This window comes from Anarrhichthys ocellatus, unplaced genomic scaffold (assembly GCF_004355925.1).
Source record: "Anarrhichthys ocellatus isolate YVR2014 unplaced genomic scaffold, GSC_Weel_1.0 scaffold428, whole genome shotgun sequence".
Taxonomy (NCBI): domain Eukaryota; kingdom Metazoa; phylum Chordata; class Actinopteri; order Perciformes; family Anarhichadidae; genus Anarrhichthys; species Anarrhichthys ocellatus.
In genome coordinates, this window is record NW_022280402.1 from 1 (window position 1) to 14,686 (window position 14,686).

General features: G+C 39.7%; 2 protein-coding genes across 3 annotated transcripts; both read right to left on the reverse strand.

Moving 5' to 3' along the window:
• Nucleotides 1-2,990: 2,990 nt before the first annotated feature.
• On the reverse strand, nucleotides 2,991-6,098 carry LOC116401403 (zinc finger protein 32-like). 2 transcript variants are annotated; one of them, XM_031879771.1, is made up of 3 exons: nucleotides 5,863-6,098; nucleotides 3,521-4,345; nucleotides 3,278-3,437 (listed from the first exon to the last, which is right to left on the reverse strand). In XM_031879771.1, exons 1-3 carry the CDS (start codon nucleotides 6,053-6,055, stop codon nucleotides 3,370-3,372), a joined length of 1,086 nt encoding a protein of 361 aa, XP_031735631.1. In that variant the 5' UTR covers nucleotides 6,056-6,098; the 3' UTR covers nucleotides 3,278-3,369. The 2 variants fall into 2 exon arrangements, with proteins under 2 accessions (XP_031735630.1, XP_031735631.1); XM_031879770.1 differs by having other exon boundaries at nucleotides 2,991-4,345.
• A 1,592-nt stretch (nucleotides 6,099-7,690) lies between these two features.
• Nucleotides 7,691-14,597, reverse strand: LOC116401402 (actin, alpha cardiac-like). Its single transcript, XM_031879769.1, has 7 exons — nucleotides 14,402-14,597; nucleotides 12,377-12,507; nucleotides 11,126-11,450; nucleotides 10,333-10,494; nucleotides 9,736-9,927; nucleotides 9,452-9,633; nucleotides 7,691-8,090 (listed from the first exon to the last, which is right to left on the reverse strand). The coding sequence occupies exons 2-7, from the start codon at nucleotides 12,503-12,505 to the stop codon at nucleotides 7,947-7,949; spliced, it is 1,134 nt and encodes a 377-aa protein (XP_031735629.1). The 5' UTR covers nucleotides 12,506-12,507; nucleotides 14,402-14,597; the 3' UTR covers nucleotides 7,691-7,946.
• Between the last annotated feature and the right edge of the window lie 89 nt (nucleotides 14,598-14,686).

Sequence of the window (14,686 nt, forward strand, 5' to 3'; positions counted from 1 at the left end):
CAACACATGAATTGCCTTCTGGTATTTTTCTGAAATTCTGGATCTAAACATGCAAAATAACTTTACACAAGAAGATATTTACATCAGCAAATAAGCTAAACTTAAACGGTAAAACCAACACTATAAAGCTGGGTAACGTCAAAATATTAACAGAAAGCAACGTATCTTGAATGTTACAACCTTCCAATAAATCACCTTAACGTGGTTTAGGGCCGTGTGTGTGACCTGTGACCTGTGTTCTCAGACCAAGAATTCACTGACCATCTGAAAAGAGGTGTGGCAGCTGGGCCGAAAACAGGGAAACCGGGGCCCCTTTCTGGAGCCAGACCTGGGAGTGGAGCTTGCTGGTGAGTGTCAAGTCAAACAGGGTTTTTCTTTTATGTAAATAGATGAAATATAAAGAACTGAAAAATATCAAAGCTAATTGTAAATAAAATAATAAGTAAAGAAGTTTGTAAAGTAATTAATACTGACAATCTGACTATTCAGAAAAGAAATAGGGAGGAACCAATCTGGCTAGAAATCTAGATAAGCAGACACGCAGTGACACGCCGGACAAACACCGCAAAAAAAGAGATCGCATGGTATTGAGATGTGCGATATGACTGTGCATCACTGAAGAGTCTAACAGTCCGGAGAGGCAGCCGGTAACAGAGCTGAACTTTGCAACAACTGAGAGACTTTGTAGCTGACGTGAAGATCACTGCCGTCACCGGTTGGTTAGTATTACGTCACGGGGATCTGTAGCAAATACATACGGCGATAATTTAAACCGTTGGTGTACGATATCGCGCTTTGTTTATGATTGATTATCCGGTAATGTTTTCTATCTGGTTGTAAATCATATGATGGTGGAAGCACGGTAGATGGTGATAGTTTGAGTTTTAATTGTTTGCTGATGGTATAATAAGTACATCCTGGTTCACTTTTGATCACTAATTGTGATGAAATGAAGTATAATATATTACATTACATTACATAATGTAATGTAATTACATAATGTTCAATAAATATGAATCTTACTGTACCATGAGGACAATTACATTCCAATCATTTAGCAGACGCTTTTATCCAAAGCGACTTACAATAAGTGTATTCAACATCGGTATTCAAGAGAACTACTAGTCACCAGAAGTCATAAGTGCATCTCCTCTCTTCAAACAAGCATCTAAGAGCATAAACCAGAGCCAACGTACAGTGCAGAAACAAACAAATGCAATAAGTGGCACAAACTAATATGAATACAATAAGTGCAATAAGCTAGTATGAATACAATAGATGCTATAAGTGCTAAGTGGAAGGCTCAGGGTAGGCCTTCTTGAAGAGGTGAGTTTTCAGCCTGCGCCGAAAGATGGGCAGCGACGCCGCTGTCCTGACGTCAGTGGGGAGTTCATTCCACCACTGTGGGGCCAGGACAGAAAACAGCCGGGACCGGGTCGATCGGCCGTAGGGACCTCTGAGCGACGGGGCAACCAATCGCCCCGAGGCAGCAGAGCGAAGTGGTCGGGCGGGGGTGTAGGGCTTGACCATGGCCCAGAGATAATTACTTACCTGGTGTTAAGTTATGGCAGCAGTGAACATTAACTGTATGTGCTTTTAAATACATCAGAACATATTTAGATTATAGAATGTGGCACTGGTGCTTTATTACTTAAACCATCATGAATGCTTTGCCTGTTTACATTAATTTGTATATTGAATATGTGTTTTGTTTTCTGTGTTTTTTTCTATTTAAAGGTTTTTTTTAACCTACACTACACGACGCTACAGTAAGTGGCTTAGTGATGAAAAAACTACTATGCTGAACCTACCAAAATAAAAGGAAAAAGAAAAGTTGTTTGGTCATTGAGTGAAATCCAGTTAGAAATCCTTTGGGTAGACTCATCGATCCTTCTCAAGTGGGGAAAGTGCACATGTTAACAACATAACTTGACAGTGAGGGTCTGCTTTCCGGGACATGAGACATATGCTTCGACCAGGAACAACCCGAAAAATCTACATTGAGCCGCTGCCCTATGGGATATGCGAAGGGGTGATTGGGTAAAAGGGCTAAAAGGGATTGTTTCCTGTGTGAGTTTTCATGTGTACCTTTAGATCTCTGTTGCGCATAAATCTTTGATCACAAACTGAGCAGCTGAAAGGTTTCTCTCCTGTGTGGATTCTCATGTGTTTCTTAAAACTTTTGTTATGTTTTAAATTACAAACTCGGAACAAATTTATGATTGAAGGATTGCCTCCACACGGCTCTCAATATGGCAACAAGGGTGCAACAGTTCACAACATTTTCTTCCAGGTGAGCGTGCCCCGGACTCCTCTAGAAAACCAACACTAACTAGAAAATAAAAACTCAATTAGTCTACTGGATCAAACTAAAGACAGTACTAAGCTCCCTGACAACGTGAGGCGGCGTCATATGAAGGCAAATCAAACAGCCGCACGCGTATTTTACTTTGACGAGTGCTTTTACATCACTCCGCAAGCAAAATTCACTCTCGCGAAACTTTAACCTGCTCGCTTGGGAAATTTTAACCTGCTCGCTCGCAAATAGTTTTTCTTTTTGACAGTAAGTGGGCGGACCCAGTCTCCATTGTATCTCTACATCTAATTGGTTACAATCCTCGTCTTTGGATAGACCGGATATCACTCTGATGCAGACGCTAGTTCTGATAGAGGTGGTTTCAATCCACCACTAAACGCTACATCTCAGGATGTTCTACATTTGTCTGACAGGTTTTGTAAACTTTTCAAACTGTAGAGGCTGATGAAATACAAATTATGTTAAGAGTGTTTTGAAATACAATAATTAAAAATGTGTTTCTCTCGTAAATGGAGTCAAGCTACTCAGATTGGTTAAATTCACTCCATCATTCTATTACAGACAATATGTGTTTGATACTCAAACCTCTTGTGACAAACAGCTCAAAGAAACTCTTTGATCTTAATTGATTAAAGCATGATGTGATCATATTTAATCATACTGTTGTGTTTACAGAAGCGATATAATGTAGTTGTATATAATATGAGCGCGGGAGGGAGTTTCGCAGTGATTTGACAGTGATTTGCCTTCAGAGCGTCAACTTAAACAAAGCATGGATCTCTCAGAGCAATCAAGGTTTATTGTGTCACTGATCACAAGCGGGGGCTAATTGTGTGTGAGGACAGCGTTATGTGCCATTTGGTGTGTCAGATTTACCTTTTGTATACAAACAGGACCACTAAAGCCGGTTGTCTCTTGTATGAGTGATTATGTGTGACTTCAGAGCTGACTTGTGCCGAAATCTTTTATCACACACTGAGCAGCTGAAAGGTTTCTCTCCTGTGTGGATTCTCATGTGTATCTTTAAAGGTGACCGCTGGTTAAAAGATTTCTTACACACTGAGCAGCTGAAAGGTTTCTCTCCTGTGTGGGTTCTCATGTGTTTCTGTAAATGTGAACCCTGCTTAAAAGATTTCTTGCAAACTGAGCAGCTGAAAGTTTTCTCTCCTGTGTGGATTCTCATGTGTGTTTGTAAATGTGAACACTGCTTAAAAGATTCCTTACAAACTAAGCAGCTGAAAGGCTTCTCTCCTGTGTGGATTCTCATGTGTATCTTTAAAGTTGAACCCTGTTTAAAAGATTCCTTACAAACGGAGCAGCTGTAAGGTTTCTCTCCTGTGTGAATTCTCATGTGTCTCTTTAAAGTTGAACCCTGTTTAAAAGATTCCTTACAAACTGAGCAGCTGAAAGGTTTCTCTCCTGTGTGGGTTCTCATGTGTGTCTTCAGATTTCCACTCTTGCCAGTTGTTTTCCCACACTCGGAGCACATAAATAGTTTCTCACCAGCACTACATCTTGAATCACTGACATGGACTTCATCAGGTTTCAAAGAGTTTAAACCTGACTGAGGTTCTCTGGTCTCCTTCCAATTATCACTGCCATCAGTGACAGAAGAGTTTCCATTGTCATCAGTATCTGGTTGTCTATCTGGACCTGACTTCCTGTCTGCTTCTGGTCCTCCACAGTCCTCTCCATCAGCATCTGTTTCCATCTGTTCAGTTTGGCCGTGATGAAGCTGTGAGGACTGAGCTTCCTCTTCATCATCTTCACTCTTCACAGGAGTGAATGAGAACTTGACATCTGCCTCCTCCAGACCTTGAAGCTGCTCTCCCTCCTGACTGGTCCAGAGTTCCTCTTTAATGTGTGGGGGCTCTAGGTCCTCCTGTTCCTCTTTAGTGTGTGGGGGCTCTGGGTCCTCCTGTTCTTCTTTAATGTGTGGGGGCTCTGGGTCCTCCTGGTCCAGACCGGAGCTCCACTCCTGCTGCTCAGGGGGAACCTCTTCTTGAACCACCAACAGCTGCTGGACATCTGCAGGAAAACAGTAAACACACACAGAGACGTTACAAAGAAATATTAGTGTTGAGCAAATAGTCTCCTGTAGATACACTTTTATTTCCTGCCATCATTCCCTCTTACACTCCCTGTGCACAGTTACCAAACAGACATGCCGACACAAATTGTAAAGACACAACGCACCAGCAGCAATGAGGTCATCAATAGTTTACATGGTAAAAAAGTGTGGCACTATCAACATTGTTAAGTATTCAAAGAACCTGCATCCTGCATAAAGTCCGGCTGAGATTTGATCATGTGAGCAGTTATAGTTGACCAATGTACGCTGCACCCCCTTTCCAGTGTATCAATGGACCCAGACAATATAATATTTTAATAAACTCTTATGTGACCATGAACATAGGAATCATTTTAGAATTCAACACACTGCAAAATCCACTTGGCGTTGCTAAAGAGAACAAACTTTACTTTAAGTGTAAATATTTTCTGTCATCTAGAAGCTGAGAGAACAGATCAGAAGAAGAAAAAAAAAAAAGGTTCATTGAATCAACCGAGTCTCACTCCAAACTACATAGAAACGTTATCAGCCGGAGCATGAACAGAATTAAAGCTGCAAGCAGCATTGATGGGGCATATTCACGGACATCGAGGGTACTGGCAGGACTCTGGTTGATGCGGCCATGCATTTCTGTGACCATCATACATTGCGTGTACGAGTTAAACAGTAATTCATGTGTCGACCAATGGCGTAGCCAGGTCATTTTGCCAGTCTTAAGCTTTGAATGTTTTGAGTATACCTCCAAAAACAATCACAACTGGAAGCCTGTAAAATTGACAAAAAACTGAATGTGTGAATGCGCTTCAGTGTTAGTAACACTGTCAAAGTAAATGCAGGTCGTTTGTTTGTGCAGGTAGCTCTGACAATCACTGTTGAGTCATTTTCGCAAATTCATTTGAGAAAAACATTTTCATAGCACCTTAAAAACTTCAGGTCAGGTATTATTAATTTCCAGCAACCCTCAAATCAAAGAATAAAGACACTTTACACACAATTTAGGTGTATTTCCCTTTAACTCACGAGATGAAGGTATCATTTTTTTTACTTATTGGAATATAATTCATTTAATCTTATTTCCATTATGCAATATGCATACTTTGTTGGCATCTTATTTTGAAAACCGGATGTTCGTCTGTAGAAAACAGGAAGTTGTCTCACGTTAATCTTTCCGCTAACTTTGCAAAGTCCTTCGCTCGCTCCCGATCTGTGCCGTTTGGTTGCGTTTACCGTAAGTTTCAGCGTATAGGTGCACTAAAATTTAAGTGTCTGCTGAGTTGACCACGGAGATCTGAGTGTCTGCTGACTTGACCGCAGTGACTGCCTTGCGTGCCAAATTTCAAAATATTACCAGTATCCCAGGCACCTCCTTTTCTCGATGAAAACGTACGATAATAATAATAAACATCAGAAGATCAATAGGTCCTCCGCTCCGACTACGTCGGTGCTCGGGCCCTAATTAATAAAGTGAACCAACCTGCTCTGTGTAACCGCAGCTGAGGGTTGAAAACAGCATCCAGGAGTTTCCGTTGTCGCTCGTTCTGCTCTTTTAAAGCAAAACGTTCCTCCTCGTACTCTGCTATCGTTCTTTCAAACAGATCAAATATCTCTTCAGCAGCCGCAGTTAGTCGCTGGTTGACAAAACATCTCAGCATTTGGACTTTAGACATTTTCACTAAACCACAGAAACGTTTCCTCCAGACAAACTCCGGAAGATATACCGAGACGGACTGTTGTGCGTTAATAAAAGGTCCGAGTAGCACCAACAAGCTTGTGAACATTTAGTTCCACATGTAGATACAAACGTATGTGAAGACCGTAACATTTGTACTTGTATAATATAATTGATAAAATATATACTATTATAACGAAGCATAATAACTATTTAAACATTAACGTACCGTTTTGTCGTTTCCATTTCTACACCGTTGTATGTATTTAATGTTCAACACTATGATATTATACTGTATATCACAGACAATTTTATTCTTTGCACAGAAGACAAGCTACATTTTTTCATTCCAAGTATAAATGAGCTGAAACTGAATATCATCTCTATAAGAGCCAGGGTGTATAAAACAAACAAAACTCCAAAACATCTCTCTATATATAGTAAAAGAGCTCTAATGACAGAATTTCATTATCTACTCTCTATTTTGGGTCAAGATTGTAACTTTAATGCTGATGCAAGTGTTTTTATTAACTTGTTTTGTACTTTATATAAATGTGAAATTCACTGAACTAGCAGAATTTTACTCTGAAATGATTATTTACTGCTCTTATGGCAAATAATAAGTGAGATAAGCACAATTATTATTTATTTATTGTTTTATTTATTTATATTTTATTCTATTGCATCAGTTATTAGATGTTGACTAACTGGAGCTCTTTATTGAGTTCATTTTGAAGGAAAATAAATACTTCAAGCATTTCTTTCCCCTCAAGATGAATACCGCATTAAAGAGATTTTATTTTCTTTCATTTAGTGAATGAAGTTGATATTCACTGAATGCAGGAAAAACCTGCATCCAGCTTATTGGTGCATTAGCGCCACCTTCTGCTCCGGAGAGTGGATCAGACAACAGACTGACATTATTTCATACAAAACAAAACAAACATCAAAAAATCTCCACACATACCACATTAACCTATATTTTATCCTCCATGTTTTACACTATAGTATGTCGAGTCATAGTATAACATGTCAAAAAAAAGTCATAGTGAAGCATGTTTTAAAAAGTCTAAGTAAAGTATGTTGAAAAAATAATAATATAGTATGTTGACAAAAGTCATAAAAGTTATATTATTGTATGTCAAAAAAGTCATTAAAAAGGTAATTGTACAGTATTTCATTAGAAATGTCATCATATACTTTGTCATAAAAATGTCATAAAATGTGTATCAACCTATGTCATAGTCTACGTAGCCTATGTCAATGTCATATACTGTATATATATATATACACACACACAGCAGTATGTACATAAAGTTAATATATATACTGTAATATATACTAATTACAGGTAGCTCCATCAGCAACACATTAATACATTCAATGGTGTATTGTATTAGTATATGCAAATACTTTGTACTTTTACTGAAGTAAAATCTTGAATGCATGACTTTTATTTCTGATAGAGCCTTTATACACCTTCTATTTTTTTTTTTACTTAACCTCATATAACTACATTTTAATTATATTTTGTGTTTTTTTTTTTTTTTTTAAAGTCTAACAAACATCCAATGTGTTGAGAACCAGAAACAGCACACAGCAGTCGTACTTGAAAATAAATGAACTTTATTTATGTCATTGTCTCGTTTCTTTTTTGGTCTTTTCCGTGTTTTTTTTTGTCTCCTTTTTCTCCGTTGGTCCGACTTGAAGTGTGTCGTACCTTTGAATCTTTCACATACACACCGGACATCATTCACATAAAAAAAAAAAAAAAAAACATCACACATCACATAACAGAAGGAATAAATAACATATGTACAGGTTAGACGATGTTGTTTTAAAGAGTCCTGGGACGGCAGCGTCTTATTGCTCTGGATCCTGAGGTGGTCTTAGAAGCACTTGCGGTGGACGATGCTGGGACCGGCCTCGTCGTACTCCTGCTTGCTGATCCACATCTGTTGGAAGGTGGAGAGGGAGGCCAGGATGGAGCCGCCGATCCAGACGGAGTACTTGCGCTCAGGAGGGGCGATGATCTGCAGAAGAGAAGGAAATCATTTATTTTTTATTGCCTGATAGCACTTATAATAATCATATCGTAACAGACGGGAGGATGACACCACTGACTCAGTTATCACTCAGTCAGCCGATATATTCTAAAACTAATTCTTCAGACACTTCCACTGGCTGTTTGAAAAAGCTAACAAAGCAAGAAACACAGCAGACCATATTTATCATTTACTGTAAAAGACAAAATAGTTTCACTGCAAGGTCCATTGAAGAGCTGTTCTCCTGTTTGATTTTAAGATGAGATGAAACTTCAGTTATCCTTCTTCAGGGAAAGTGTTGTGCAGCAGTTGCAGTACAAAGTAGGAGAAAGTGTAAATATACAATATCAATAAACATAAATTAAAAATGCACAATATCCCAAATATACACACGGTCAAGGTAAGGATAATATGTTTTCATCAGCAATGGTATTGTAGAGCACACTAAGAACTTCTAGTCCAGGCTAAATTCAAGAAAATGAACTTTCAAAATGAACTCCAGTCTCAAAAGCTCCACAACAGCCACGAAATGGCCTTGAGGGGAGAATAGTTGGTCTTCAAGGTGAAGAATGAACATCAGCTGAGCTTCAGCTGAAATAATTAGTCCAGTAACTGATCCGTCGCCAGAAAAATGTGCTGGCAATAACTTTTAAAATCGAGTAATCATTTAGGTACTTTATCAAGCAAAAAGAAAAAATGACAAATATTCTCCGCTTCCAGCTTACTTTTTTGATTTTATTTCCTGTTTTATATAATTGTAAATTGATTATCTTTGATTTTGGACCATTGATCGGATAAAACAAATACTTTGAAGAAGTCTCAGAGAACGTTTTTCTCTATTTTACATTTTAAAGACGAAACAATTAATCAGAAATGAAGATGACCCTTAGCTACAACCGTGATTTAAACATTTTTTTGATTATATTAAGATACTGTAGCTTTTTGTACTTCTCTTCATTAACTAAATACCGGCTTCCTACAATTCTAAATCCCATCTGCTTCACTATATGACCAAAACTATGTGGACATCCCCTGTTTGGTGTTGATTGGTCGGTACAGAGCCATTTTGTAATGAACCACAACTCTTATAATGGAAAGTCTTCTGTTGGCCTCATCACTTAACATCAGTGTTGGACTTCGCTGATGCTCTTGTGGCTGAATGGGAGTCAAAATCATGTGGGAAGTTTTCCCAGAGGAAGAGTTGAGGCTGTTACAGCAGCAGATTAATACCCCTGGTTTCAGAATTAGATGTTGAACTATCACTTATGAGTGTCATTTTCAGGTGTCCACATACTTTTGGTCATTTAGTGGATGTACGATTCAGTCGAGGGTGACGTAGAGTTGGTTACCTTGATCTTCATGGTGCTGGGAGCCAGAGCCGTGATTTCTTTCTGCATGCGGTCAGCGATACCCGGGTACATGGTGGTGCCACCGGACAGCACGTTGTTGGCGTACAGGTCCTTACGGATGTCAATATCGCACTTCATGATGCTGTTGTAGGCGGTTTCATGGATACCAGCGGACTCCATACCTGCGGCAGAGAGATGCAGGTTAAGAAAATGACAAGATTTCGGAGCGGAAAGCTGCTGCTGTGATGTCTTCACTCATCATGCCAGGATGCAGTTCTACTCACCGATGAATGAGGGCTGGAAGAGGGTTTCGGGGCAGCGGAAACGCTCGTTGCCAATGGTGATGACCTGACCGTCGGGCAGCTCGTAGCTCTTCTCCAGGGAGGAGGAGGAGGCGGCGGTGGCCATCTCGTTCTCAAAGTCCAGAGCCACGTAGCAAAGCTTCTCCTTGATGTCGCGCACGATCTCACGCTCAGCTGGAAACGAGGAGGAAATATCAGACTTTGTAAGCAGGCGGCTGTGGCTCAGCGGACACAGCGTCCTTTAATCACAAGGTAGGCGGTTCGATCCCAGGTCCTCCATGTCAACGTGATGAAGTGTCCTCGTAAAAGACACTGAAACCCAAGTTGCTCTACGGGCGCTTTACAGCAGCACACTGCTCTTAATGCTTAGGATGGGTTGAATGGCCAAAATTCATGTATGTACCTGCATGTATATTATGATTGTAATCTTTAAATAAGAAACTTTAAAATCTCTCAAACATATTTTTGTTAGAGTAACTGGAGGAAAAGGGTTCATGTCTACAGCTAACGTGCTTCTGGAGTTCAGGTCTTAAAATCAAATTGAATTGATGTGTTTCGTGTTGCCGTGAAAGCGCTTACCGGTCGTGACGAAGGAGTAGCCGCGCTCCGTCAGGATCTTCATGAGGTAGTCGGTCAGATCGCGACCAGCCAGGTCCAGACGCATGATGGCGTGAGGCAGAGCGTAGCCCTCATAGATGGGTACGTTGTGGGTCACACCATCACCAGAGTCCAGCACGATACCTGAGAGCAGAAAAACGACAATACTCTCAATTACAAGTTCTTGTTCAATATTTTATTTATTACTGCAACACAACATTTCTGCCCTGATGTCTAGATCAGGTGTCACCGGCTATAAAGTTGGTTTATTTCAGTGATTTACTTCTATAGTTAGTTAGTATTTCAACTAATAATTCCCAGAGACGTCTTCAAATGTCTTCTTTTGTCAGACCAACAGTCCAAACCAGAATATATTCAGTTCACATGATGTAAAATGGAGAAAAGCGATAAAACACAACATAAGAGAAGCTGAAAAATAGATATGTTTGTTTTTTTTGGCAAATTCAGTTAATTAAATAACTGGACAATCAAGAAACTAAATCAAATTGATGCACAAATCGTGTAAATCACATGTTGATCGGTCAAAACATTATTTAAAAATGAACACTGGGCTTTTAAAGGAATGTGCATTTCACTATGTGTACTTGTAACTGTCTCAGAAAAGTTCTGCGTATTCTTTTGTCCACATTTTCCAAATACAACCAGATATTATTTAAGGAGTAGATATATGGTTCTAAATGCATTTCTATCTAAAGATACCGCTCCAGAAGTTATAATCCTTGACCTCTTGAACACACGGAGGCGGCAGACTCACCGGTGGTACGGCCGGAGGCGTAAAGGGACAGCACGGCCTGGATGGCCACGTACATGGCGGGCACGTTGAAGGTCTCGAACATGATCTGGGTCATCTTCTCCCTGTTGGCCTTGGGGTTGAGCGGGGCCTCCGTCAGCAGGGTGGGGTGCTCCTCGGGGGCCACGCGCAGCTCGTTGTAGAAGGTGTGGTGCCAGATCTTCTCCATGTCGTCCCAGTTGGTGATGATGCCGTGCTCGATGGGGTACTTCAGGGTCAGGATGCCCCTCTTGCTCTGGGCCTCGTCGCCCACGTAGGAGTCCTTCTGACCCATACCGACCATCACGCCCTGAGGGGAGGAGGATGTTTTATGACTTCAAGATTACTTTAAGTCCACCGCCATTATATTCATCCTCTACAACTCTACTCCAGTTTACAGGGCTTTACTCCAAGAACTTTTTCAGCTATTCTTCCTGATATGAACAACACTGAGAGCTTTGGTCCCAAATTGTAAGTTGCAACACATTTTATCTGTTGTTTATGTTCCTTATTTGTATGAATGTATCTGCTGCCTGTGGCCCTGAGCTGATGTAGAGATCTACATGCAGCGCATCAAGTTGACCATGGAGAGTACACGATACACCAACATAAAGTCTACATGTACATTCATTATACTGGGAACATTTCCACACTCCTTGGTCAATAGTTTGTACACTCCATCCTCTTCATTTTACAGCTCTTTTAGTTTTCAAACCAATATTTATTTTTTTAACATAGTTTTTTTATTGTAAACTTCTGTGTACTCTCTTCTCTTACTATGTTAATTGTGACCATTATTCACGGAAATACAAAAACACATTTCTTGTGTGTGACTTGTGATAAACCTGATTCTGATGATGTAATGTACCAAGCCAAGGTCAGCTTTCTATAAAGACAAGTATGCATGCGTTCTTTATGTATTAAACTTTAAAAGAATAAACTAAAGAAAGTAAATAAAAGTCACTTTGTGTTTCCAAGTTGAGTCTTTAGTCTAATCATCATTTGGTTGCTTCAACTTGGGAGTTAGAATGTGCATGGCAGACTTTAAACCAAGCACCAAACCAAAGGTGATTTAACCCTCCTTGGTGGAGAAGAAAGTCCTCAAAACATTTTTTTTTAAAAGCTGGTCAATACCTGGAGCTGTTTGACTCAGTGAAACATAACTTTTAAACGCAGCTTAAAACCAGGAGGTCTATGGTATAATACACATCATGGGACAAGATGCTCTTTGTGTACCTGGTGACGGGGCCGGCCCACGATGGAGGGGAACACCGCCCTGGGGGCGTCGTCTCCGGCGAAGCCAGCCTTCACCAGGCCGGAGCCGTTGTCGCACACGAGGGCGGTGGTCTCTTCGTCGTCACACATGTCTGCGGGTTGTGGAGGAGGAAGGTCAGGAGGCCGGTGAGTCTCATTACAGCAGATACACTGAGAACAACATTCATTTATACTGGCTATTTGTCTGACATAGAGATTTAACAACTAATTAAAAACTGACATGTGTTTTAGTTTTAGTAGCTGCCTTCATGTGCTGTCAGAAATGCAACAATTACAAGTTGAATGCACACAAGAAACCTAAGAGAAAGCATGAACCCGATCATGTAAGAATGACAGAATGTATCACCACAGTCATTAATACATGTTGTACATCTAATTTTGTTATTGTTGATTTTTTTATTAATTCTAACCAAAAACAAGCTTGCATTTGTTAAAGCTGACACCAAACTTTCTGACCTAAATTAATACATTTTGGCTTTTCATTCTGTTATACCAGAGATAAACCTTTGTTTTGTTTTAGGGAAATATTTTATAAATGTTTATTATTTTATATTTCATTGCTTTTCTTCAATAGGGGAAGTATGATAATCAACAGCTGGCCAACAAATAGATCCTATTCCTTTTGATTTCCTCCTATGAAACACTCCCAGCTCTATTTAAACTGTATGAATAATAAAAGGATGACTATAACTCAAGTCTTAAATGTCCTCACTCCGTCCTGCAGTGTCTGGGTTCTGCGTCTCATTAAACCAGAGTTGACAACAGTTTACTCAGCTTGCAATAGAGGGTAGTAAACAGAAACACCATTAACCCTCATTTAGTTTAATGATGCCTTCAAGTGCTCCACATAAAGTCCTACATCTGAATATTAAGCTGTCGTTCATCAAAGTGTTCTTTGTTAGGAATATGTAAAAACAAAAACAAGTTCAGTGTGGTACAACAATATAAATCAGACTTGATTCCCTTCCTAGTGTGTGTTTGATGTTATACATTTGTAACTAAATATCATTTTATTTGTGATATTTTTCTATTTCATTATTTTCCTTCAAAACTTCAAAGAATATCTACACAAGTTATTATTACATTTTCAAATTATTACTTAACTGTAGACTTCTTTCAACACTTTCATTATGATTAATAACACATTTGTATTAATAAAAAGCTTTGGGAGAAGATTGATTCATGTTTTGCTGCATTCTAAACTGGCTATTTTCAATATACATTAAGTAAAAAGATTGTACAATGTTACATAAATCACAATTGTTACCCTGATTGATTACACCAGAGATTCTCGATTTTTGTTTTCAGCCAAGAACCCCTTAAGACAGAAAATATACCGGGGACGCCCTCATGCATGTCTCTTGGAATAATTTGATGTTGCCAAATTCTATTGGATAAGATAAAATAATCCTTTATACGTGGGGGCATTTACAGGGTTACAGCAGCATAGTGGATAGTGCAACCAAAAGACATAGTATTATAAATAAGTAATAAAACAGTAAATAATATTAAATAAGTAAAAAATCCACATTAACTAAAATATTATATATACAGACATTATAATTGTTGTATTATATATAGTTTGTCTGTGTGGAAGAACACATGAGAAATGAGATTAATTGTTAGATTAGACTGTAATCTATCAACTATTTTAGATTTAAAATTAAAATATTATCCGTTGAATCTGAAAACTTTTCACTCCCCTTTTAGAATGGCTCACACTGTACACTAACTGTTAAACATTACATTATTTAGAAAATTCCCATTTGTCCAGTTTTTTGTGGCATTCCAACTAAAAACACTAGAATTCCCGACAGCACCAGAACGCAGCAGGTCTGGCTCCCTGACAGGAAGTTGTCCTGTCATAACAAAATAAAATGCTTTTTCTAACCGCTGAAGGTGAACAGAAGCCGGCTACCAAATCTCTCCCTCTCTCTCCAACCGTACCAGCGCACCCCGGTGCACCCGCTCCTCCAAGCCGCTTACCTCTGCTTGTCTCCGGCTGTCAGTGAGGAAACTTTAACCGCTGCTGCTGGTTCCAGTTAAAAAGGTGCGGCCGGCAGCGACCACCAAAAGTCCTTATATACGCTCCTCCATACCACCCCAGACAGCCGTTAGGAATGTCCGAGTATTCGACAGGAATTCAACCGGTCACCTCGTCCATATTTGGTCGGCCGCATGCATGCACACGGAGAGAGACTCGCGCGCCGGGAGGGCCATATATGGAGAGAAAAGCCCCCGCGAGACTGCCGCGGAGCGCTCGAGCCCGTG

Excerpts from the sequence above, each read along its gene's own strand:
- LOC116401403 (XM_031879770.1), bottom strand. The coding sequence starts at position 6,055 with ATGTCTAAAGTCCAAATGCTGAGATGTTTTGTCAACCAGCGACTAACT. Across the intron at positions 4,346-5,862 it reads GCTGCGGTTACACAGAGCAG|ATGTCCAGCAGCTGTTGGTG; the intron begins GTTGGTTCACTT and ends GTTTTCCTGCAG.
- LOC116401402 (XM_031879769.1), bottom strand. The coding sequence starts at position 12,505 with ATGTGTGACGACGAAGAGACCACCGCCCTCGTGTGCGACAACGGCTCC. Across the intron at positions 11,451-12,376 it reads TGGGCCGGCCCCGTCACCAG|GGCGTGATGGTCGGTATGGG; the intron begins GTACACAAAGAG and ends TCCTCCCCTCAG. Across the intron at positions 9,928-10,332 it reads CTACTCCTTCGTCACGACCG|CTGAGCGTGAGATCGTGCGC; the intron begins GTAAGCGCTTTC and ends CCTCGTTTCCAG.